This window comes from Miscanthus floridulus, chromosome 17 (genome assembly GCF_019320115.1).
Source record: "Miscanthus floridulus cultivar M001 chromosome 17, ASM1932011v1, whole genome shotgun sequence".
Classification (NCBI taxonomy): Eukaryota; Viridiplantae; Streptophyta; class Magnoliopsida; order Poales; family Poaceae; genus Miscanthus; species Miscanthus floridulus.
Genome location: NC_089596.1, coordinates 69,942,249 through 69,968,239, shown reverse-complemented (window position 1 = coordinate 69,968,239; position 25,991 = coordinate 69,942,249). Strand labels below are relative to the sequence as shown.

General features: G+C 49.8%; 3 protein-coding genes and 1 long non-coding RNA gene across 4 annotated transcripts; 2 read left to right on the top strand and 2 right to left on the bottom strand.

Moving 5' to 3' along the window:
• The first annotated feature begins 258 nt into the window (after nucleotides 1-258).
• On the top strand, nucleotides 259-4,546 carry LOC136517429 (probable anion transporter 2, chloroplastic). The gene is made up of 8 exons (XM_066510989.1): nucleotides 259-1,538; nucleotides 2,414-2,640; nucleotides 3,001-3,349; nucleotides 3,443-3,487; nucleotides 3,561-3,707; nucleotides 3,818-3,955; nucleotides 4,104-4,137; nucleotides 4,212-4,546. Exons 1-8 carry the CDS (start codon nucleotides 1,050-1,052, stop codon nucleotides 4,382-4,384), a joined length of 1,602 nt encoding a protein of 533 aa, XP_066367086.1. The 5' UTR covers nucleotides 259-1,049; the 3' UTR covers nucleotides 4,385-4,546.
• LOC136517430 (uncharacterized) lies at nucleotides 1,548-2,541 on the bottom strand. Its single transcript, XR_010774265.1, has 3 exons — nucleotides 2,403-2,541; nucleotides 2,173-2,199; nucleotides 1,548-2,099 (listed from the first exon to the last, which is right to left on the bottom strand). It is a non-coding gene; the product is annotated as an uncharacterized lncRNA (long non-coding RNA).
• Nucleotides 4,547-6,665: 2,119 nt separating the features above from the next.
• On the bottom strand, nucleotides 6,666-10,133 carry LOC136515765 (uncharacterized). The gene is made up of 4 exons (XM_066509268.1): nucleotides 9,779-10,133; nucleotides 8,280-8,646; nucleotides 8,053-8,174; nucleotides 6,666-7,257 (listed from the first exon to the last, which is right to left on the bottom strand). The coding sequence occupies exons 1-4, from the start codon at nucleotides 10,131-10,133 to the stop codon at nucleotides 7,190-7,192; spliced, it is 912 nt and encodes a 303-aa protein (XP_066365365.1). The 3' UTR covers nucleotides 6,666-7,189.
• Nucleotides 10,134-15,357: 5,224 nt separating this feature from the next.
• LOC136515764 (uncharacterized) lies at nucleotides 15,358-22,741 on the top strand. Its single transcript, XM_066509267.1, has 2 exons — nucleotides 15,358-15,497; nucleotides 22,360-22,741. The coding sequence occupies exons 1-2, from the start codon at nucleotides 15,358-15,360 to the stop codon at nucleotides 22,739-22,741; spliced, it is 522 nt and encodes a 173-aa protein (XP_066365364.1).
• Nucleotides 22,742-25,991: the final 3,250 nt, after the last annotated feature.

Here is a 25,991-nt window from a genome sequence, read left to right as displayed (position 1 = left end):
TTTTATATTTTCCATCAGAGGAAATACAGTGGTCAGTGCGAATGTACTGGAGGAGACAAGGACGGGCGAGTGGCGACGACGACGAGGCCGGTTCAGGAAGACGGGGTTGGTGTGTGCTAGTACGTGCCAAGAGAAAATACTCGATACAATCCCTAGCTGAGTAAGAGACCCCCAATGGTCTAGATAGGTTTCGGGCGCGAGCATAGCTGCACTTGTGTCACGGCGTGTTGGCGCCACCAAACTAATGACTGGTGATCAGGATGGTCATGGTCGTCGGCGTCCAGGGCCGCCAAGGCGCCAACTAACACCCGGGACTCTGGTGCCGCTGATCACAAGGCGAAACGACAGCCGCGCGCGCACCATGTCACGGCCCAGAAACGTCAACGAGTCGCTAGTCTCTGCGTTGCTGCCTTCCGGGTCCCGGCGCAGGCTCATTCTCTGCCGGGGTCCGAGCGCGTCAAGCCATCGTCTGGCTTTCGCCGTGGCCGGGTAGGTGGCGAATCTGGCGAGCCGTGGTAGGTGCGGTTCCCGCCGGTCGCCGGCACGGCGCCCCCGCAATTCTTGACCCTTCCCGGGGTCCTTCCGCTCAGGAACCACAACACCAGCCCGACACGGCGACGGCGACACCGCTAACAACACTGCCATTTTGCCAGAACCAACCAAACGGCTCCTCGCCGATTTAAGCCACGTGACTGCCAAGCCGGCCACGCTCTCCCTTCCCTTGTCTCCTCCTCCGCTCCGATCTGCCTGCTGCCGCAGTGCCACCTACCGCCCTCGGCTCGACACCCTCGCCAGTCGTCACCCCGCGAGGTGGTCCTAATTTAACCCACCAACCAACCCAACCGCCGGTCAACCGCGCCCGCGCACGCCGCTCGCTCGCCCCCGCACTGCCATGGGCCTGGCTCGCCGCGCGACGCTCTTGTCGACCCCTGCCGTGCTCCTCTGAGACTGAGAGGCAGAGCTAGCCAGGCAGCCGCTGCTTTGCTGCTTGCCGTGTGTCGGGCTCGGCTTCTCCCACGCGCGGGTTGTTGGATCAAGCTTGACCAACCATGGCGTCGGTCAGGTCGTGTGTGTCCGTGACGTCCGCCGTGAGCCCGGTCAGTTACAGATCCACGAGGGCTGCCGGGGCAGCCGGCGTCTCGGGAACGCTGCGCGTACGTTCCCCGTCCCTGGCGCTCGGCGTCGACGGTGGCTGCGCCAGCAGCAGCGGGAGGGGCAGCGTCGTCATTAGTGGTGGCGGCGGTCTCGGCTTGCTCGGCGGCGATGGACCGAGGATCATCAGGCGGGGCGGCGGGCGGGAGGTCCTCGCCATGTGCAGCGCGAGCTTCGACGGGGTCCGCCCCGCCGCCGGCGCCGCCGCCGTGGCCAGCAGCGCCGTTCAGCCCGTGCCGGCGGCGTTCCCCGAGCGCGCCAAGGTGGTGGCGCTGGTGGCGGCCATCATGCTGCTCTGCAACGCCGACCGAGTCGTCATGTCCGTCGCCGTCGTGCCGCTCTCCGCGCAGTACGGATGGTCCAGCTCCTTCGTCGGCATCGTCCAGGTGGATCACCTACCACAGCCTTCTCTCCTCTCCCTCTCCCTCTCCCTCTTTCATCTCCGTGCATTGGCGAAAAGTAGAAGTGAAGCAAAGGCCCCTTTTTTTTCTCAAGAAATTAAGCAACACATTTGCTGCCTGTCGCTGAGCAACAAAATGTGTTGTCTTGAACGATCTGTTCATGGCCATGGCTCAACAAAGTCAACCCTGCATCGTCACGTTAACGCCGGACGCCATGAGAAAACGACTGAAGCAATACGTTTTGGAAGCACGCGGAACTGCAATGATTTTTTTTTTTCTGCCAGCTTCATACTGTCTTGTGCTTGTCGTGTGCCACGCAGAGCAGCTCCAAGTTACCAAAACGTCACCAGAACACGATAAATTTGAGAATAGGAACTGATGTTTGCCTTTGCTGCTTATCAGGAGCGATAACAAGCAATACTAGATACTTTGCTTGTAGTATTAGTCTTCAGAATACAAATGCATAGGTAAAGTCAAGGCCTTTTCTTTGGAGCAATCCAAAATTATGTACTGAAGGGTCTGCAACTTGATTGGCATCAAAGTTTCCTGATACAGACAGGATTCAGATTCGATGATTGGGCTATTGGAAATGTCCATGTTATTGGGGGTCAAATTTTACCTGGTGACGAGGAACAGGAAGATTGTACTGCAAAAAAGAAGAAGAAAAAGATAAATAATAGAAACAGTCAACTAAAAGCTGCATGTGGCGTATGCCCTGAAGCTCAATATAAGTTTTAATTTGCTGAAGACTCAAATCATTAAGCCCAAATGCCCAATGCATGACTATAGCTCTGAACAAGCACAGCTATCTTGCTATTAAGCTGATTCACTGAGGTTAAATATTCTCACCATTTCTGCAGTCATCGTTTTTATGGGGATATGTTTTCTCATCCATGGTTGGAGGAGCTTTGGCAGACAAATATGGCGGGAAGAAGGTGATGGCAGGTGCTGCTGCACTCTGGTCCTTGGCTACAATTCTCACTCCTTGGGCCGCCTCCCACTCCACCATCATGTTGCTTGCTGTACGTGCACTCTTTGGCCTTGCAGAAGGTGTTGCATTTCCGACAATGAGCACCTTCTTACCAAAGTGAGTAACAATTTTCACTCATTGAATTTGCTCATAATTGACGTTTTTTCGGTAGCCTTGCTTAAGAAACATTAACCTCTGAAGCTTAAAAGAACTAGTCAGAAAAGAAATTACGAATGTCTAATTGGGGTTTAAATTAAATCTGTTTATTGTAGTCTAGACCCATTCTTTCAAGTGCACATACAAGCCTTCATCATCTCTTTACCATAGTTTCTGGACTCTCTGCCTGCATTCTTTTTTACTGATATAAATTCTAGTTGCTACAAAGTATATAAAATGAAACAACTGCCCTCTATTTTATGCCTATGTAATTGAACAAGATTTCAGTTTGTGATTTATCTCACATTGAACATGAAACAGGTGGTTCCCAACACATGAGCGTGCCACTGCTGTTGGCATTTCCATGGGTGGATTCCATCTTGGAAATGTCATAAGCTTCCTAGCAACACCGATCATCATGTCATACATAGGCCTCTCGGGAACATTTGTCTTCTTCGCATCACTTGGTTACTTGTGGCTCTCTGTATGGATGTTAAATGTAGAAAGCGATCCTCTTGACAGCCGTACTATAAGCAAGTCTGAGCTGCAACTAATTCTAGCTGGAAGAACTGGATCTAAAGTCCAAGGCAGTAAATTCCCATCCCTAAGGGAATTGTTCTCAAAGACTGAATTCTTGGCCATCACTTTGGCCAATGTGGTCAACAACTGGGTAAGGATGATCTATTAGCAAAAAAAATGGCAATTCGGTCATATTGTATCGTGTACTAATTTTAACAAATGGAAAATTCAAAATACCATGCAGGGCTATTTTGTCCTATTGTCGTGGATGCCTGTTTACTTCAAAACGGTATGTTATCAAAGGCATTTTAATTTGTACCACTCAGAACTCTAAGCTGTTTCTAACCATAATCCTACAACAGGTTTATAACGTCAATCTAAAACAAGCAGCATGGTTCAGCGCCATACCTTGGGCAGTCATGGCTATGTCCGGTTATGTTGCAGGAGCCTCTGCAGATTTCCTGATCAAATCTGGTTTCCCTATTGGTCCAGTTCGGAAAATTATGCAGGTAAAAAGCATTGCCTGAGATTTGCTGTGGCCTTGCTCTGCTCATAGAATAGACTGATCACTTGCACAACCTGAAACAAAGCACTCATCACAGATTTTATTTTGCTGCAGTCCATTGGTTTTATGGGGCCTTGCGTGTCATTGCTATGCTTAAGGTTTGCCCAAACTCCATCAGTTGCTGCAGTTCTCATGACCATTGCCCTGAGCTTGAGTTCTTTTAGCCAAGCCGGATACTTTTGCAATATACAGGTAATGTTTCCTTTCCTTCGTGGCCTGATCAGTGATCATACCACCTCAACTCCATGAACAATGTTCCAGTTTCTGAACTCTTAAGTGTTAGTTTGGCCCATCTGTTCTCTGAATTGACTGAATGTGTTTTCCTTGTTTATTCGAGCAGGACATTGCTCCCAAATACGCTGGATCCTTGCACGGTATGTAAACTTCCACTCCTCATCAGTGCAGTGCTCAGGCTTTGTATCTGACATATCTTCTGATGCGTGAACAGGGATGACGAACGGCATAGGGACGGTGGCTGCCATAGTTAGCACCATCGGGACCGGCTACTTCGTCCAGTGGCTAGGGTCCTTCCAGGCCTTCCTCACCCTCACGGCGGCGCTCTACTTCAGCGCCACCGTCTTCTACAACATCTACGCAACCGGCGACCTGATTTTTGACTGAGACGAACTTGCTAAATGCTAGTAAAGATTCTTTTGTGCAGACGCAGAATCCCAAAGTGTACCAACATTTATTTGTATCTCCCCAAGAATGGAATAAAATACAGGCTGATTGTTTGCTAAGTGTAAAAATCGTGTGCAAACATCTCTGCATCTTGCATGTGGGCAAGCTACAGACAAGAATTCGGAAAGGACGTGCATGTCAGCTGTTCGAAGAAATTACCGTTCGAACGCAGCGCAGATGCGCCGGTGCGCACAGCAGTGGACGATCTGGTGCGAACACCTGCCGTGTTTGGGTGCGGGGGAGAACGCGACAACGATGAGCCGACTGAGCGCCGGCCCGGCGGCCTCCGAGGCGCAGTGCGGCCGGAGGTTATGGGTTCCGTCCTGAGTGGCGAGTCACGACGACCTTCTGTAGCCACCTCCATTTACTATAATTTTATATACTAATTTACCATAATATAAATACATATTTACGATAGTTGGGTTACTATAACACATGAGGATATTTACCATAACGTTATATTAAACCACTTAGTAAGGAGTTACTATAATCTCGTAAAATAACATAGTAATTATCGTAACTCAAAGTGGCTACAGAATAAGTTATTCTGTAGCCAGCTACAGGATAGTAGTTCTATATAGCTACAGGATAGTAGTTCTATATATATACAGGATAGTAGTTCTATATAACTACTATCCTGTAGCTGGCTACAGAATAACTTATTCTGTAGCCACTTTGAGTTACGATAATTACTATGTTATTTTACGAGATTATAGTAACTCCTTACTAAGTGGTTTAATATAACGTTATGGTAAATATCCCCATGTGTTATAGTAACCCAACTATCGTAAATATGTATTGACATTATGGTAAATTAGTATATAAAATTATAGTAAATGGAGGTGGCTACAGAATAACTTATTTTTGTAGCCGGCTACTGAATAGCCTCTCCCTATATATATATATATATATATATATATATATATATATATTGGTTAACATATCTAAAGTTTTGACTAAATATATAAATAAAAATATTAATATTTATGATGCCAAATAAATATAGTATAAAAATATATCTCATAACAAATTTAATGATACTTATTTGATATTATAAATATTAATAAAAATTTTTATAGTTAGTTCATGCTAGAATTGCGTTCTTTTACAAATGGACTATTATGGATCCTTGTCCTTATTCTTTACTAGGCTCGTGCTCGTGCGTTGCTATGGGACAACTAAACTTTTGTATTAAAAACATAATAGCACGATAAGATGATAAGATAATAATACTGTGAAACTAAATACCGATGTTAAAGTGACATTTAATAAAAAAAGCAAACTTCGTGAAATTAACGTAGTCACGGAGAGCGCGTCATCGTAGGCTCACAAACTCTATTGTATAGACCTTTCTGTGATGCATCTAAGATAATGTTTTATATCGGTAGGAATAAATCTCCGATATCCATTACCTCCACAGAGGGAACATGCTCGTGCGTTGCAACGGGAAAATAGCCACAACGCCGTGACACCTTGCTAGTAAACTTTGAACTATGTGAATCTAGGAAACTCTAAATTATATGAATAAATGAATACCATATATCCTATTTGAATTACATTGAAAATGCATGACCTAAAAATGTATATAGACCAGGAAGTTCAGGAAATTTGGAAAATGGAAAACAAATGCAACTATTATTCATGAAACTCTTTGCTGGTCAACAGGAAGTTAAAAAAACTTTGAAAATGCAGCTTGACTACAGCTCCTTCAGACAACACTCTATATCTTTAGATAGACAGCCTGTTCGGCTGGGCTTATACGATCGTATACGATCGTGGATTATAAGCTGGAGCAGTATTTTTCTCTCACACCAAACTAGCCAAACCAGCCAGCAGTAAATAATCCACGATCGTTTACGACGAAACAAACAGGCTAAGAATTGATGTAGGATAAATGCTGCAAGACTTTTAAGATCTGATCACAGAAGTCGACAAATAACAATTTCTCACTGATTATTTCTATTTCTAGATGCTAATGCTAATCAGAGTTTGAATGCTCAAATCTGGAAAAGGTAGATCACCTAGCTACACATTAGAGATGCTATTGCTGTCCGTGACTCAGTGGTTGGATTGTCCAACACTAACCTATTAGTGCAGGCGGCTGGCTGTTGCAGGCCCCTGACTGCCAGTCGCTTGAGGTTGGCTTCCGTTCTTGTTGCTCCAAAAAGCATAACAAGGACAAGTTTGAATAGAAGTAACCAAGTAAAAAGGGTCCTCCCATTGTCAACTCTATATAAGAATACGACAATCAGACTGTAGACGCAATCCACTACTGGATGGTAGCAGCTTGTTTCTGGTGAGGCATAATAGCTAACACTATCTAGTTTGTGATGAAACAACTGATTATATCAACAATATATTGTTAATAAATATAATATATAATCAGTAGTTTCGTTGATGATGGATTCTCGTAATATGTTGTAACATCATCACGTTTTTCATAATAATGTGATCTCTTCTCTTTGGACACAAGGGCAGGGTTTCTGAACTTTTTTTTTAGAACAAACATAGCTACCATAAAATCATTCAAAGGTGATAACTCAGATTTGTCGAATCCAAAAAAACACGAGTACATGACGACCATACCTGTTGGCGAGCATGCCGGAGCTCCTGCTCCAATTGGCTAAGTTTCAGCCTGCTATTCTCAAGTTGTTCAACATAGAGACAGAAAACAGAAACTAAATACAGTCCTCATGCACAAGGAAAATACTATCTACCATCAGGTAGATGAAACTACCTTCTTTCTTAGACGGCTTTTCCTAGCAGCTTCACGGCTTTTCCTATGCCAGAATCAGAAGCTGTCCTAGTTCCAACTGATAAGTAAACAAGTTCAGTATATCTCAAGAATAAAAGTAACATTACTTGAAAGCAAACTAATAGCTTCTGTTGACACAAGAATGTCATCAGAATGAATTACATCCACATTAGTAATGCACTGACCATCTCTCGTGTTTCATGCTTTTCTTGGTTGACCTATATCTACGTCAGTCTGTTGCATGATATATAAATTAGCCAGTTTATTGTGCTATATCTGAAATAAAATCTGCAAATTGGCCTTCAATTAAAAGCCTACCAAGTGTCTCCAAGTTCAACTTTGCGATGGTGTTTCACAAGTGGCAGTAACACCAAAAAAGCAAATTCAACAACGTACGACCATATTTAGCTAATACCACACCTAGTTGATGTCTGCAGTTAGATATAAGACATCTCAACCTGAAATTCTAAACACATAAGACCATATTTAGCTAACTTCCTTAGCTACAATCAGAATGGCATGTTAAGTATATCAGCTGAAGATTAGGAGAGAAGTTCAGACTTCAGACTATTGGACTGAGACCTTCAGTATAACAATGAGGACTAAGGATAAGCCAGTAGGAAAACTCTATTGCCGTAAAGTTATAATAAACCGCATCCGCAAAACACCCTTAACGCCCTAAATCGCATCTGCAGAACACCCTAATCACAGATCCTGACTCGTACAACGACTCAAACCATGGGAATTCTAATGTTCCACTCTACCCGCGGGCTCGTAAGAGAAGAGTTCGGGATCACAGGAGGGAGGGGAGGGAGTCGAGATAAACGAAAAGGATAGCAAGAGCGAACCTCACCTGGGAGTGACAACGCCGTCGAGGACGGCAGCGTTGGACCCTTGCCATGCCCTCTGCTCACCAGCTCCAGCGTCAGGTCCTTCACCGTGCCGTATCCCGACCTCCTCGTACGAATCCTCCTGCTGCTTCACGATCACCGCAGCGAGACCGAGAGAATACATGGTGAGAATCCTGCTAGGGTTTTGTGCCTCCCGAGAAATGGAAAGGAAGGAGGCAAGCGAGGTTACCTTTTCCAGGCGATGCTCAGATCGTGGAGGCGGCGGCGTCCGACGGCGTCGGGGCGACGGAGCAACTCTAGGAACCGGCGCGTCGGCGGCGCGAGCAGGAGGCGGCTGTGCCGGCGATGGTGGCGTGAGGGAGAGGGCGAGGTCTCGCGAGGGCGGTTGCTGGAGCCACGGATCGTATGCCATAGAGAAGCCCCGATCAACGTATTTGGAACCACCTGCCGGCGCAGAGCGGGATCGCAGGGGCGGTCCCACCTACCGGCGCTGAGCGGGATCGCAGGGGCGCGCGGCAGACCGACGACCCGACATATGTCGCACGACGATGGTCTCCACGTTAGTCTTTTTAGTTGTGATTGTGACGAAGAGAAAACTGAAATTTACCAAGATAATTAATGACTGAAAATGTGAAATAACTCATTTATCACATTTGAAGTTTGAAACTACTTTGAAAGGGAACTACCCTTCTTCTTCCCACTCGGAAATCTCAAACTACAGTTACTATGATACTAATTGGATGCAACTGGAAAGGATGAAATGACTCATTCACATCTGAAGTCCGAAACTACTCTAAAAGGGAACTGCCCCTTCTTCAAACTACTATCGGACTGTTCACATCTTTTATAATCCGTAGTTTTCAGCTTCTTTTTTCAGCCGGAACAGTGTTTTCTCTCACAACGAATTAGCTAACAGTATTTTGACCTGTTTTTTCACCGAAGTGAACGGGGCCTATGATTCATTTAGGATGAAATCATAAACCGTCAGAGACCTGCATGACCAAATTAGTTTGCATTACCTAAAACAAAAGCTGACAGTAATTAACTACAGCAAAATTGAGTTTGAGACTATGTAACAGTGCACGGCGAAATGACCTGATCAGTACACGGCGAAATGACCTGAACACCGGGAGTTTTGGATCGAACTGACTGCCAGGCACCTAATGTCAGGTGTTGTACACGAGATCCTGCATGAGACAAACGGGAGGAGAAGGTGCACATCCAGGAATGAGTCAGGTCTATGAACACTCCACTCAGCCAGACCCAAGCCAGTAGGCCGAGGCTATGCCGCACCCTTCCCCTGCCCTGATTTTCTCAAGAAAAACCAAAACTAACTCAATCATCACATGCTGAACGACTGCAGGACCAAGGCCGGAGAAGTCAGATTGCTAATCAGCCGCATCCCCGGTTGCAAGGACAGGATTAACAACGAGTCGCTGGCTGGCTGCAGGAATTTAGAAATAATTTTACTGACTGGCTGCAGGAATTCACTGGCTGACTGCAGGCAGCCGCCGAGCGCGCGCACCGCCGCGAGGGCTGAGCGCAACGGTGAGGGGCAGAGCGCGACGTTGAGGGCCGCAAGCATAACCCGCATCATCACAGCGAGGGCCGCACGCATGACACGCATAATCACAGCGGGGACGCAGGGCGCCGGCGGCAGTGGCAAGGGGAGGCGCGCGCGACGGCTTGAGCGTCTACACTCAGGAAGCAGAAGTCGCTGGTGCTCACCGAGGTTGTTGCGGTCGCCGCGCCGGCTCAGTTCCTCGCGACGCGGGCGGGAGCGTGCTGAGGAGCGCAACCAGGGAGGCCGTTGCTCTACCCTCACGACTTTCGGGCGGTCAGGTCGCGCTGGGTCCCGATCTCCCGCCGCACGACTGGGACGACGATAGGGGAAGGCGGGATGCAGTGTGCTGCCCCCCTGCTCTTCCGCCTGCGTTTGCACGGGTGATGGCGGCGTCGAGATCGCCTGGAGCTGATTGGGAGGGAGGTTTCCTTTTGTGCCAGATGCCGTTCGCACGCGGGGGTTTTCCTTTTTAGTTTTTTTTCGTGCCATTATAATTCTTAAAATTCTAAGATTTGCCATTACTGTTCTTCTACCCCGAAGCACGCCATTACAATTTTCGCATATGTTGAAATATGCCACTGCTCCACACCCGCTGAATGCTTGGGCCTGCTCGCAGGCTTACGTGGCATACGCTGGACCATATCCGTCCATCTTCCGTTCCTCAAGTAAATGGCTCGGTTACCTCCGTCGTCTCCTCAGTCTCACTCTCCCGCACTCCTCCTCTCTCTTGCCCTCGCTCGAACCCTAACCCGGCGGTGGTGGTGGCTGAGAGGATCAAGATGTCCAAAAGGAGAGGGATGAATTGAGCTAATTCTAAATTTCTTGCAATAATTAAGTCCGACACTTAGCCCATTTCACCACCTCACGCCTACAAGTATTTCTATTGTTCTACTGCACAAAAGTTTTGTACCCTAGATTCTAATCCTACTCTAGCATGGCAGTTCTAAGATTGTAAAGACATGAATTGAATTGCTCAAATGTAAATGCTCAAACTAAAGAGAGGGAGAGCAACGCGGCGATGTTTTTCTGAGGTATCGGAGAGTCGCCACTCCCCACTAGTCCTCGTTGGAGTACCCGCGCAAGGGTGTAGCTTTCCCTTGATCCGCGCAAGGATCAAGTGCTCTCTACGAGTTGATTCTTCGACACTCTGTCGTGGTGAATCGCCCACAACCGCTCACACCATGACTTAGGTCATCCACAAGCTCCGCTGGATGATTACCAAGCTTTCAATCACCACCGAGCGGGCGATCACCCAGAGTAACAAGCACAAGCTCTCACTTGATCAAGACAAGCCTAATGAGAAAGGTGGATGCATACTTGCTGCTCTCTATGCACTAATGAGGTCCTTAATCTTGGATTCTTAAATCTCAATCACCCCACTAGACTCTTGCACTACCTTGCACTTCAAAGATGTTTCTCAGCTGAACCAAATCGCAAGAGAGCTAAGTTGGACGAGTTGGAGAAGTATTTATACTTCCCCATTCAAAACATGACCGTTACTGTCCAACTCAGCATTACACGAGGTGATCGGACGCGTAGGTCCACGTGACCAGACACGCCAGTCAGTACAACGTAGCTACACTGCGCGACCCTATCAGAAATAGCCGTTGGAGTGACCTAACGCCGACCAGCGTCCAGTCAAGACCCACCTGACGTGTCCGGTCATTGAAGTTCTCCTCTGGTACCTTACTGATGTGGACCGGACACTGCAAACCCAGAGTCCGGTCGTTTACTGCTCAGCGTCCGATCCTACATAGAACCATGACCCCACTGCTACAGATATGGCTAGCGGCACGTCCGGTTCCAAAAACTACCTAGCGTCCGGTTGTCTCAGACCTTGGCTGTGCAGGCGCCAATACTGACCGGACCCAGCGCCTCATCATCCGGTCGATAAAACTCCAGCGCCCGGTCATCAAATTTTCCCTCCATTCACTTCCAATTCAAAATCCTTTGTGAATGAGGTTGACTCCAACTGATCTTTGGGCTGTCCCTGAGCTACCTAGTGCAAAGTTTGACAAGTGTGCACCACACATAAACCATTAGACTCACCTAGGTCAAGCTACTAGTTCATACCCCCTTAATAGTATGGCCAAAGGAAAAATAAAATCCTAAACTACTCTAAGTGTCTCTCTAATGCCAAACGACACTTAGAACTAGTCCATCCTTAACCTTGTCGTCTATCCTTTAAAAACTGAAATGATTTACATCGACAGGGGCATGAAAACTATAATTACCCAATTAATCATTATTACCATGACCTAACTCAAATTACCTCTGCAAAATACACGTTAGTCACAGTAATCTCGTGTTGTCATTAACCGCCGAAACCCAACTAGGGGCCTAGATGCTTTCAATCTCCCCCTTTTTGGTGATTGATGACAACACTACCTCGAGTATGTGTATAAGAGATGGGTGAGGTTTTTAACATGCTTGGTTCATATAAGTAATTTGACAATAAGAACAAAAGAGGTTAGCCATGCTTATACAAACCAAGCCAACAACATGTACTCAAAAGATATGAATTAAACATGAGTACGAAATATAAAGCTCATTTGAATCGGAGTTTAACGCGAAAGCAAAGCAAATGAGCATAACCAAGAGACATGAAATATATATATATATCAAAGTAGAGAGCACACATGTCACATAAGTCTCACAATCACACATATATCACATATAACACAATGCATGAAAGTAAACATGAATGCATGAAGTATCACACACAAAAGAACGAGTCCATCTCATATGCTCCCCCTAAGTCTAACATACTCGCTCCCTCTTTCCCTTTGGCGTCAAGCACGAAAACCTAAGGGTCAGACGACGGGGTAGGAGCAGACGAGTCAGGCGCTGAGGTGCGGTGAGAGATCTAAAACTATGCTGCATCATCCTCGAACCCTAAACTCTGAGCGGTCGGACCCTCTAGAGCAGACTCAAGCGGACCCTCTATCACTAGAAGTGTAGGTGAAGCGGTCTGGGTCTGTTCGGTGGACTCGGTAGCTGGGTCAGCCTGTGGAGACTCTGAAGCTATGGTAGTAGCCTGACCCTGTGGCTCAGAAGGTGTCTCTATAGGAAGTGGAGCCACAACTGCCGCTGTCTCTATCACTGAAGCCTCGAGTGTAGGAATGGCTATCGGAGGCGGCTCTAATGAAGCAATAGAAGATGAGATCATCTCAGTAGTCCCTATGACCAGAGCGACTGTGGTAGGGCAAGGACTTGGAACTCTAGGGGTGTAGGCTATCCTGTTAGCTTACTAAAAGTAACACCCAAGCTCTAGGAGACTAGAGTATCTATCACTAACACAGACTCTAACTGAGTAGGAGTGAAGCCGGTGACTATAGGAGTGAAACCCTGAGTCTGCTCGGTCCTTGGTGAAGCAAACCACTATGAAATCTATTGGGCGGGCGAAGCAAACTATGTAGCCGGTTGTCCCTGACTCTGAAGCCCACTGGGTTGTATAGCTAGAGCATTGGGGTGGTGGTAGTAGTCGAAACAAGCTACAACATGGGCTGGTAAGGAGCAATCCCTGTAGTCGTAAGGACATGCTTCATGAAATCAAGAAGCTACTGCTAAGTGTTTGGCTGCTGCTGCTGGAACTGATCCTGATGCGCACCTGGTGCGCACGAGCACACCTGGTGGGTGTAGCCCCTGGTGCGCACGAGCACACCTGGTGGGTGTAGCCCCTAAGTCTATGACTGACTAGGGAGTTGGTCGTAGGCTGAGTACCTTGGTACTCTTTTTTGGGGCTACAGACTCACTGTTCCAAAGACTGACTCAGGTGGCCCACTGGCCTCCCCTCGATGGAGATTCTATGGGCATGGCTCGAGGTTAGGATCGAACGAGGAGGTTGAGATGACCATATTTGCTTCTCAGTGGATTGGGCGAAGGCCACTGGTGCTCATCTGTGTTTTCTCCCCTAGCTCTATTTGATGTGAGGTGGCCTTGTGCCCTTCGTGGGCTGGCCTTCGAACCTCAGTCGGTCATCGCTCATATCGAATGAGATGACTACCGCTTCATGATGCGACGTGAAGCGTTGTGATGCAACAATTGCATATGCAATGCTTCGATGTATGGATAAATGCATGCATGAGAATGGATGAATGAATGCTCATGCACTAGGAAAGTAGAATGGGGGTTGGTAAAGTTACCTTGATGGCTCAAGTGACGGGTCTGGGGAGCTCCTATCGGATATGTCCAGTGGGATCCATGTCCATTGTTCATGATGGGGTCGGCATAACCTGAATGGGGCATCCCACTACTCCTTACCTATCTCTCAGTAGCCGCCCAAGCCATTCGATTGACTCAGGTAACCCGTTGGCCTCTCCTCGATGGAGTTTCCATCGGTGGGTCCCTCTAAACTTTGCCTGAGAAGGCGGAGGGTCATTTGTGTGTGGTTGCTCCTTGTTTCCCATGCCTAGGTTGCGGTAGTGGTGGCCCCACCTAGGCTACGTCCCGTTAGCTAGGCGATGTTTCGTCGGGCAGGCCGCGCCCCATCAACCAGGGCCACGTCTTGCCACACACCTTTCCACATTAAATAGGTGGAAGGGAGAGGGTTTTCCTCCCGTTGTTTTGCCTTTCTTCAACCGTTGATATTTCTCCTTCCTTCTTTTTGTCAAGCCTGTTCGTGTGCCGCGGTGGTTTCTAGGATAGAGGAGGGAAGAGCGAGGGAGAGGAAAAACTCACATATTCATTCATGAATTCGAGGTGCGATGTCAAACTGGAGGCCTTCTAATGTGGATGAGGAGGTTCTAGCCACCTTCGCTGAGAAGGGACTGCTCCCATCGAAGGAGGTGGCGCATTGGAGGGCTCCTATGTTGGGGGAGGTTGTTCCGCAACCCTAAGCCAATGAGGTTATCTCCTTCCTTGCCTTCCATGAGCGTGGGCTTAGGTATCTCATGCATTGGTTCCTACACGGGCTCATCAATGAGTGGGGCCTGGAGTTGTAGCACCTCAACCCGACTAGGGTATTGCACATCGCCGGCTTTGTCATGGTCTACGAGGCCTTCCTCCGGATGGAGCCACACGTGGACCTCTTCCATCGGATTTTCAGCGGTCAAGCCCTGTCTGAGGGGAAGTTGCCTAGAATCACACCGGTTGGGGGGTTTGCCCTATAGAAGAGGCTAAAGATGTTGGTCCCCTACCCCATGTACTCCCCCTATAACTCCAACTAGGGGTGGCATGGTGTGTGGTTCTACATTAGGATCTCGGTGGAGGCGCCATTCCCAATGTTCACCGGGAAGAGGCTAGAGAGGAGGGAAAGCTAGTCGTGGGGTCTCGCCCGTTGATAGAACAAGCTAGAGATTATCGAGATGGAGCTTTGGAGGCTCATGCAGCATGGGCTTGATGGGTTGTGGGTCTTTGGGTCACCCCATTGGTGGAGAGAATGCAGCCAATGTGGTAATACTCTAGCCTAATGGATCCCGACCATGTGTTGCCAAAGGAGTTGTCAAAGGATGAAGTCTAGAGTCATCTCGATCGAGTGCTACAGTTGAGGGATGAAGACTCCCTTGAAGGGATGCTCGGACCCCTCCATGCCATGAAGCTATCCAATTTGGTATGTTTTTTCCCATGACCTTTTCCTTCTTGTTTTGATGTTTTGATTGATTTTGAGTTGCCCATTTTGAAGGGACTCACAGGCTATAAATCCCATCCGCATCTTCTAAGAGGGCTAGAAGGCACAATTTGGCAAGCTACCTAGAGAGGGGCTGTGCTTGCCAAGAAGAAGAAGAAAGCCGAGAAGGCCTAGATGAGGTTTGATAAGGAGAAGGAGATCAACCAGCGGGTTCATGGTGGCGAGAGCCGGAGCGACATGGAGGCGGAGCTCGAGTCAGTGGAGCCCATGGAAATGGGTGATGACACGAGTTCCTCGGAGGATGAGGAAGATAGGTAATGGGAACAGGGATCCTGATCTTCCGGTAGGTGGTGGTAACTATCGTTGTGGCGAAGAATGACACACCGATCCAGCTTCAGATCGAAAGATCAAACCCTGCAATCTTAGCACCATAGCTCCTCTGGTTATCAATTGAGTCTCAGACCAGGTTGACCTCACCAAGAAGGCTAATCCCTGCCTGCACAATGAAGAACACAAGCAAGAACAAGAAAGAACACAACCAAATTACAGATGAATGATTAATCTCTTAAAGTTGGGGTCTCACAAACTGATGAACGGTGAAACTGTTCTTGACAGAATAATCTAAGCAAAACCTAAACCCTAATGGAGGGGCAGTGGCTGTTTATGAAGACTCTAGGGTTGTGCAAGACCCCTGGACATGCCCCTAATGGGCCCAAACACGATACACGGTCCAACGGACCAAAAGACGATGTCGTAGCACCCTGGTAGATTCTGGACGCTGACTTGTTTTGACAATTACCATTGATTTCTAAGAGCTTTTGACGTGAGATCACTTGGATTGGCTTCCTTATCAAATTATCTTTCCATCCATATGTGGATTGTCAAAAACGGAGTCCGGATGCATCCTGGGTGACCAGTTTAAGACAGACTGGTCCTGGAGGCCGAGGCAGACTCGAAATTGTGTTGGACCGGGCCTCCGGTTCCTATTGGACATGCTTGCTGGTCATCTTTGCCTCCACCATGTCCTCTAAGTCCTTCATGACTCTCTCCAATGTTCCTAAGCAAGATAACATCATTAGGTATTAGTCTATTCTCATAAGTATAAAAAGGATCGCTTAAGAACGAGCTCACCTCTAAATTGAGTTGACGCATTCGAGCCCGGGTCATTGGACCTTGCATGATGGTTAGAGGATTAGTGGGTATATCCAAAGGAGTGATGTACTCATCAATAGGGGCATTGCTATGACCTTGGTGGAGCACCATAAGCCCATGGCTGCGCCCGTCAGCGGCGAGCATGGTTTGGAAGTGCGTGGCGATGTTCCTGAGTCGAGGAAGCACACCGCAAGTGAAGATGTCGTCCTCGAATGAGAGGCGAAGCGGGTGCGGTCACCACGTCCTTCGGAGGCATCATCAACTTCATGGCCCCCTGCTCTGAGTGTGGCGGAGCACGTCGATTGGTCGGCGGGGGGGGGGGGGCATGATCATTCCCCTGCATCTCCGGGGTCGACGCATGTGTGCGACCCCCAATGGGGAGATGCCCCGCCAGTTGCTCCGATGGTTTCGCCATGAGCTGGCGGTCACGGCCGTTCATGGGCCGATCGGGGACTGGCTGGTCTGCCTCCTTCCTCGGTTGATGCGAAGGGGCATGGGTCGCAACCCCTGAGTGATCCTCATCTAGTCGGCTCGTCGTTAGCCGGTCGGGGCTTCAGGGTTCTGCCGCTTTTGTCTGTGTATGTATTCATGCTTCCTTTTGTCCTCATAGTCAAATTTTTTAGTGTGACTAACCTGCACTTGTTTGACAGTGGCCAAGGGTTAGCAGGACTCAAGATGATGTCGATCCGCAAGTCCTGGTTTCTCTGGGAGGAGCACGGTTGGATGGAGCAAGAAGCAGTGGTGTCACAGTGGGTCGATGAGCTTAGGCACCAGCTAGAGTCTACTCGCCGTGAGTCCCAAGACTGGGCGGCCGAGGCAATGGGAGCACAGGCAATAGAGATGTGTGCAGTCGAGTGGGCGGTTGATTCTAAGCAAAAACTTGATGTGATGAAGGCCCACTTGGCGAAGACCGAGACGACACTCGAGAAGTTGGACCTTCAGGGGGTGTCCTAGCTCTTCCCTCTCAACAATGAGGGTAGCACTCACAACGTGGTTGCTTGCCATAACGTAGAGGAGGGATTCTCCCTATTCAGGAGCGATGAGGATTGGTGCCAACGTCAGTGATACTTTGAGGCTTTCCAAAGCCTGCTGTGCCTCCTTTGTCTAGACAAATGCATTTGTCTTTTTGAGAAGTCTGTAGAGAAGCATTCCCCCATTTGCCTAGTTAGGAGATGAATCGGCTTGGAGCGGCCAAATAGCCGATGAGCCTTTGTACACCCTTGACATTGCGTATCAGGCCCATGTTGGAGATGGCCACAATTTTTTTGGGGTTGGCTTTCATACCACGCTCAGACACGTTGTATCTGAGTAGCTTCCCCTTCGGGACCCCAAAAACATATTTTTTGGGATTCAATTTGACGTTGAACCTTCGGAGGTTCATGAATGTTGCGGCCAAGTTTGCGACTAGGTTGCTAGCTTGAGCTGCTTTCACTACTATGTCATCTACATAGATGGCGATTATTGGTTTTAGCCGCTTGACCTAGTCAGGTTGGTCGGGTAGGTTGATTTAGTCAGTGAAGCATCGCTGCATGCACCGTTGATAGGTGGCACCAGCGTTCCTCGGACCGAAAGGCATGGTTACATAATAGTACAAACCATATGAGGTGATGAATGAAGTCACGACCTGGTCGGACTCTTTCATTGCGATCTGGTGGTAGCCTGAGTAGGCATCCAGGAAGGAGAGGATTTCACAACCTGAGGTGGAGTCGACTATCTGATCTATGCGTGGTAAAGGGAAGTGATCCTTTGGGCATGTCTTGTTGAGGCCAGTATAGTCAACACACATTCCCCACTTCCCATTCTTCTTTTTAACAAGAATAGGATTAGCTAGCTAGTCATAGTGGTATACCTCTTTGATGAATCCGGCTGCTAGATGTTTGGAGATCTCCTCGCCTATGGCCCTGTGCCTTTCATCGTCAAAGCGATGCAAGCATTGCTTGGTGGGCTTTGAGCCTGAGACGACACGTAGTGTGTGCTTGATGACCTCCCTTGGTATGCACGACATGTTAGAGAGCTTCCACACAAAGACATCGCAATTTGCACATAGGAAGTCAGCGAGCTCGCTTTACTATTTGGCTAGGAGCTTAGTCTCGATCCACACTATCAGAGACCTAACACTAGGGTACTCCAAGAGGTGGAACCAATAACCATCGAACGTTAAAAACTCCCAGACGGACAAGGACGCCGCTGCTTTCCTTGCCTGAATGATGGGAGTTTGGTTCCACCTCGCTCGATGCCCTCGGGCTAGCACCGCCTTGCTCGACCCCCGAGGGCTAGGCTCGGTCTCTCCCAAGGGATAAGGGCTAGCTCTGCCTCGCCCGAGGGCTGAGGGCTAGACTCCTCCTCGCCCAACCCCCGAGGGTTGGGCTCAGTCTCTCCCAAGGGTTAAGGGCCAGCTCCACCTCGCCCGAGGGCTTAGGGATGGACTCCGCCTCGTCCGATATCCAAAGACTGGCTTGTCTGGCCTATCAACCTCTTCCCGCCCCCTCACGATGATAGGAACAGAGTAGGACAAGACGTTTGGGTCAACCGCGGCTTCAAGAACCATACCCTGCACCCCGGCAGGAAAAGTACTACCAGGGAACGATGGGATGGGTGCTTTAGATGCTTCTAGGCATAGCAGAGCCTAAATAGTGTTGCGGGCGTGTGCTCTTCGCCCTATGGAGTTGTTGGCACCGCCTTCAGCCCTCGGACACGGAACCCGACGTAGACATACGACAACCACTACGGTCCAGGAAAGGACTCGCGTCCTCCACAAATGACGGATGTGCTGTCACCACGTTATGGTCCCAAGGAAGCAGCGCCCGCTTCACAGCCACTCGGGTCCACCAGATCGGAGCGCTCGCTTCGACCTCTGGATGTCCTCTCCAATCAAAAGGCCTTGCCCACAGTGCCACTTTGGACCCCGACCCCGCATCCCTCCGATGGGGACTCATAGGAACTAGAAGGCATATGGAGCAAGGCTGGGCAAGGCTTATAAGTCAAAACCACTATACCAGAGTCCATACCCTACGTGGGGCAGTACTCTGTAGCCATCCTGACATTCTACAGTGGCCTCGACAGTATTGTAGGCGCTTATCATTCTCTCACTCCTGCTGGAATGGACAACAAGGCTTGGTAGACATGAACAACATGGCTAGGTAGCGTACGCACCCTTGCCCTCTCACTTGTAAAGCTGTCCCCTTCGTCTATAAAAGGGGATGTGCTTCCTCCAACAAAGGGACCAACTTTTAACAACACAACACACATCACACACAGTCAAGCTACTACCAAGCTCTTGACATCCTTTCGACCCTTCTATCAGAGACTTGGGACTAGTCCCTCTCTCGACCATTTGTACCCCCTACTATGAACCATTTTTCGGTGCTAATAATACGAGCATCAATAGACTGGATGTAGGGACATTCGGCCTGAACCAGTATAAATCTTGTGTCCTTTAGCGCACCATCTAGGCCTAACGTGCATCACTATAAATTTACTTGTCGGTGCTTGTACGAAACACCGATAGTTGGCATGCTAGGTAGGGGCCTTTGTGCATTCCAAATCAGGCCTTGGATGGCCACCCATGCATTCAGCTAGGTCCCAGGCGCACACGTGTGTTTCACTGACCTAGATTTCATCATCACACTAGGAGGAGAGCTGGCGCTGGCCCACACGGCCGTGCAGTCTCTCCCTTCCGTCAGCCTCAGCCACCAGAGGCTTGAGGGTCGGCTTGGCAACTCCCTTGGACCCCAGTTATCTAGGGAGGCCCCGCGCTACATCACCCTCTCTCCAAAAGACCCCATGCAGAGCGCCTCGGCAGCGTTTCTATTCGGTCTCCGTAACGCCATGGCAACCGCTTACCACCTTCTGGCACTACGCATGGTTCAGCCACCCATGGACAGCGAGTTTGTGGGGACAATTGAACATGATACAGAGACTCTCCACAGGCTCCTCATGGAGGAGCCAAGATTGTCCTCCAGCTCTGACTCCAGTAGGGGAGCCATCATCCTTCCCGGGAATGCTTCATGGCGTAAACTCCCGAGGGGCGCGTTGAAAGCATCTCCGGGGAAGAGGCTACCCCGACAAGCAACCCTGATGGTAGGTCCAGGGGGGAGGCAGCGGCCCCATCTCACTTGAGGATGGAGCAGCTGAGAGCCCACAAGCTAGAGATCGATGAGGCCAGACAAGGGCTCATCCAGGAGTACATGGACATCAATCGTGAGATCGAACGCCACAAAAGCGGTGGGTGTGCACATACCATGGCCCACACTGTACACTAGAGGATCCTCACCGATGACGGGACCCTTCCTCACTTCACTTGGGTGAGCCAAAACATTGCCGCTGCGATGGCCTTGCTACACGACCTTCCGGAGGCAGCGACGTCCGAGGATCGCCGGGCCCACCAAGAAATTCGCACGTTGCTCGAGGGTGCGGTGGCGCAGTAGGTAGAAAGCTCGTTGTCTCAACGACATGAGCTCGATGCCAGCTAGTGCACGCCCTTAGTGCGCCCCACCAAGGATGTGTCCATTCACCAGACACTGCCAGGCGGTAGGCAGCACACCACCGTTTTGGTACATCAACGTCTCGGCCACAACTGCAATATGCGTAGCACCATCAACGCCCGTAGGTGCACCCATGGCAACGTGGGAGAGGGATCCCACTATGGCTACCATCCTCGACATGGCAAACGCTATGACAGTGGCGAGGACTGAAGCCTGAGCCCTAGCCTGCCAGGCCCTCAGGCCTTCGGCCGACACATCCTCAACGCTGCTTTCCCACTAAGGTACCGACCACCAACCAACATCCCTAAATATTCTAGGGAAACAAACCCTAGGCTTTGGCTCGAAGACTATTGGCTTACATGTCAAGCCGGTGGTGCGAGTGATGATGATTTCATTATTCGCAATCTCCCACTATTCTTGGCCAATTCAGCACGAGCATGGTTGGAGCACCTACCGTCCAACGCCATTCAAAGTTGGGCGGATCTGATGGAGATCTTCGTGGGCAACTTCTAGGGCACATACAAATGCCTCAGAAACCCATGGGACCTCAAGAACTGCCGCCAAAAGGCCGATGAAACCCTCCACGGGTACATCTGGTGCTTCTCCCGGCAGTGCAATGAGCTCCCTAACATTGCCGATGCTGACGTGATAGGAGCCTTCCTATCCGGGACAACCTGCAAGTCTTTAGTTCACAAGCTGGGGCGAAGGGGCCTGTGGACCACCAAGGAGCTCCTGGACATCGCCACCAACCACGCCTCAGGAGAGGAGGCGGTCGGAGCCATCTTTGACCGCTCTGATGGCCAGGCAAGGCGGGATGAGGACGCCGGCGAAGGCGCCTCCAACAGTCCTGCCAAAAGAAAAAACAAGAAGCAACGGCGTGATAGCTCGCTCGTGGCCACTGTCGACCGCAAGGGTGGCCGGAAGCCCGCAAAGGGCACTCCGAACCACTTTGAGAAAATGCTCGAGGGGCCATGCCCAAACCATGCTTTCTCGGCCAAGCATCTATACAGGGATTGCGGCCTCAAGCGCAAATACTTGTCCGGGGGCCTCAACAAAGGGGCGTAGGGGAAGGAACCTGCCCCCATCATAGATGACGCAGAGGAGAAGGACGATGCCTTCCCAACATGAATGGCACCCTCATGATCTTCGGAGGATCAGCGGCCTACGACTCCAAGCACCGCCAGAAGGTCGCACGCTGCGAGGTCTATACGGCCGGACCAGTCATGCCTGCCTTCCTTTGATGGTCAAAATCCGCCATAACCTTCAACCGAACTGACCATCTGGATGCCATCCCACACCCAAGAAGGTACCCGCTTGTTGTCGATCCAATCATCGGCCCAAAGCGACTCACAAAAGTACTGATGGACGAAGGCAGCGGCCTCAACATCATGTACGCCAAGACACTTGACGAGATGGGCATCGACCAAACAAACCTCTACCCCATCCGAGTGCCTTTCCATGGCATCATACCTAGCAAATAGGCCATACTGCTAGGGTAGATCGATCTGCCCGTCACTTTTGGGGATCAGTCCAATTATAGGACTGAGACCCTCACCTTCGACGTGGTAGGGTTCCCCGGAACTTTCCATGACATCCTCAGACATCCATGCTATGCGAAGTTCATGGCCATCCCCAACTATACATACCTCAAGCTGAAGATGCCGGGCCCCCACGGGGTCATCACCGTTGGCACCTCCTTCCGTCGTGCTTACGAGTGCGAAGTCGAATGCTACGGCCATGCCACAGTAGTCGTCACCTCCAAAGAGCTCACCACCCTTAGGGAGGAGGTCGTGGAAGCGCCCGACGCAAAGAGGTCATCTGGATCGTTCGAATCAGTGGAAGGGTTCAAGGAGGTCCTCATGGACCCTAGCAGCTCTGAGGGCAAAAAAGTCTGCATCAGAACCACGCTCTCCTCTGAATAGGAAAGCGCGCTCGTCGACTTCCTCTACGATAACAAAGATATCTTTGCATGGAAACCCTCAGATATGCTAGGCATCCCGAGGGAGGTCGCCGAGCATACCTTGAAGATCCACCGAGGCTCCAAGCCGGTGAAGCAACGCCTGCGCCGCTTCGACGAGGAAAAATGTAGGGCCATTGGCGAAGAGATAGCAAAACTATTGGCTACTGGGTTCATTAGGGAAGTACACCACCCAGAGTGGTTAGCAAATCCCATTCTTGTGTGAAAGAAAATCAGGAAATGGAGGATGTGTGTCGATTACTGGGGCCTCAACAAGGCATGCCTAAAGGACCCGTTTCCTTTGCCATGCATAGACCAAATAGTCGATTCTACCTTAGGGTGCGAAACCCTCTGCTTCCTTGACGCATACTCTAGCTACCACCATATTACAATGAAAGAATCCAACCAGCTCGCGACGTCTTTTATCACCCCCTTTGGATCGTTCTGCTACATTTCCATGCCGTTCAGTCTGAAGAACACAGGGGTGACATACCAGTGCTGTATGCTCAACTGCTTCGGGGACCTCATCAGGTGAACCGTTGAGGCCTACGTCAATGACATCGTAGTTAAGTCCAAACGGGCAGACCATCTTGTCGCCGACCTCGAACGAACCTTTGCGAAACTTCGGGCGAATAGCATCAAACTCAATCCCAAAAAATGTGTTTTTGGGGTCCTGAGGGGCATGCTGCTCGGCTTCATTGTCTCCGAGCGCGGCATCGAAGCCAACCCGAAGAAGATCTCAGCCATCACAATGATGGGCCCAATCCAGAACATAAAGGGGGTTTAGCGGATCACAAGGTGCCTTGTCACCCTCAGCTGATTCATTTCGTGCCTCGACAAACGAGGGCTCCCCCTTTATCAACTCCTGAAGAAGTCCAACCACTTCGAGTGGATAGTTGAGGCCCAGGAGGCGCTTGACATGGTCAAGCAATTTCTAACAAAACCCCTGGTCCTAGTTCCTCCAAGCAACAGAGAATCCCTCCTCCTGTACATAGCGGCCACCACGCAAGTGGTTAGCGCCGCCTTAGTAGTGGAGTGGGAAGAAGAGGGGCATGCCCTCAAGGTCCAGTGCCATATATATTTCATCAGCGAGGTGTTATCCAAGTCCAAAACCCGCTAGTCCCAAATCTAGAAACTCCTCTACACCATCCTCATCACCAAAAGGAAGCTACGCCACTACTTTGACTCACACCCTATGACAGTCGTGACGTCATTCCACCTCGGCGAGGTCGTCCATAGCCAAGATGCTATAGGAAGAACCACGAAGTGGGCGCTCGAGCTGATGGATCAGGGCATTACTTATGCCTCTCGAACGACGATCAAATCCTAGGTGCTGGCTGACTTCATCGTGGAGTGGACCGAAGTCCAGATACCACCAGCAGTCGTCGATCAAGAGTACTAGACAATGTACTTCGATGGATCACTAATGAAAAAGGGCGCCGATGTGGGACTAGTCTTCGTATCACCCCTTGGGGTCCACATGAGGTACATGGTTTGGCTCCATTTCCCCTCATCAAACAATATCACAGAATACAAAGTGGTCATCAATGGCCTCCGAATCGCCATTGAGCTAGGCATCCGATACCTCGATGTCAGGGGTGACTCCTAGCTAGTCGTCGACTAGGTTATGAAGGAGTCTAGCTACCATGACACCAAGATGGCGGCGTATTGCCAAGAAGTCCAATGACTGGAGGACAGATTCAACAGCCTCGAGCTCAATCACATCCCAAGGTGCCTTAATGAAGCAGCCGACACACTCGCCAAAGCAGCATCTGGCCGAGAACTAGTTCCGGTGGGTGTCTTCGCTAGTGATCAACACAAGCCCTCAGTGCGCTACGTGGGGTCGGAATAGGCCAACAATGGCCCATCTGATCCGGCCCCGGGGGCCGACCCACCAACTGCTCCGCCCAACCCCGAGGTCATGGAGCTTGAAGAGGGTCCAACAGTAGAGCCCGACCCTCTCAACGACTGGAGAATGCTTTACCTTGACTACCTCCTCCACGACACATTACCAACAGACAAGATGGAAGCCCAGTGGCTCGTATGCCACGCCAAGTCTTTTGTTATTGTAGAAGGCGAACTTTACAAACAGAGCCACATCAGGATCCTACAGCTCTGCATCCCCAGCGAACAGGGAAGACTTCTACTGAGTGACATCCACGGTGGGGTCTATGGTCACCATGCCGCGCCAAGGACCTTGGTCAAGAACGCGTTCCGACAGGGCTTCTACTGGCCCACCGTAGTAGCCAACACCGAGCAAATTGTACGCACCTACGAAGGGTGTCAGTACTACGCTTGGTAGATTCATCTTCTAGCCCAGGCACTCTAGATGATCCCCATCACATGGCCCTTCATGGTCTGGGGGCTCGACCTAGTTGGGCCACTCAAAAAGGCACCCAAGGGCTTCACCCATCTACTTGACACCATAGACAAATTTACAAAATGGATTGAAGCTCGACCGATCTCCACGATCAAATCCAAGCAAGCTGTGCTGTTCTACCTTGACATCATCCATCGCTTTGGAGTACCAAACTCCATCATCATAGATAATGGCACGTAGTTCACTGGCAGGAAATTCATTCGATTCTACGATGAACAATACATCCAAATCGATTGGGTAGCCATCGCGCACCCCCGAACGAACGGGTAGGTCAAGCGCATAAACGACATGCTCCTACAAGGCCTTAAACCTAGAATCTTCAACCAGTTGAACAAGTTCGGCGTGCACTAGCTCGTTGAGCTCCTGTCGGTGCTCTGGAGCCTAAGGACAACTCCTAGCTGGGCCACTAGCTACACACCCTTCTTCATGGTCTATGGCGCTAAGGCCATTCTCCCAATGGACCTTGACTATGGAGCACCAAGAATTAGAGCATATGACGAACAATGGGCCGAGGCATCCCACCAAGATGCCATGGACCAGCTAGATGAAGCCTGCGACATCGCCCGCCTTTGTTCAGCTAAGTACTAGCAGGCGTTGCGATGGTACCACAGCCGACGGGTGTAGGACCGGGCCTTCAACGTTGGGGACCTTGTCCTCCGCCTCATGCAGAGCAATAAGGATCGCCACAAGCTCTCCCCGCCCTGGGAGGGGCCATACGTCATCATGGAAGTACTTCATCTGGGCACCTACAAGTTGAAAACCATCAATGGTGAGGTCTTCACCAACACCTGAAACATTGAGCAGCTATGTCGTTTTTACCCTTAATAAACGCATA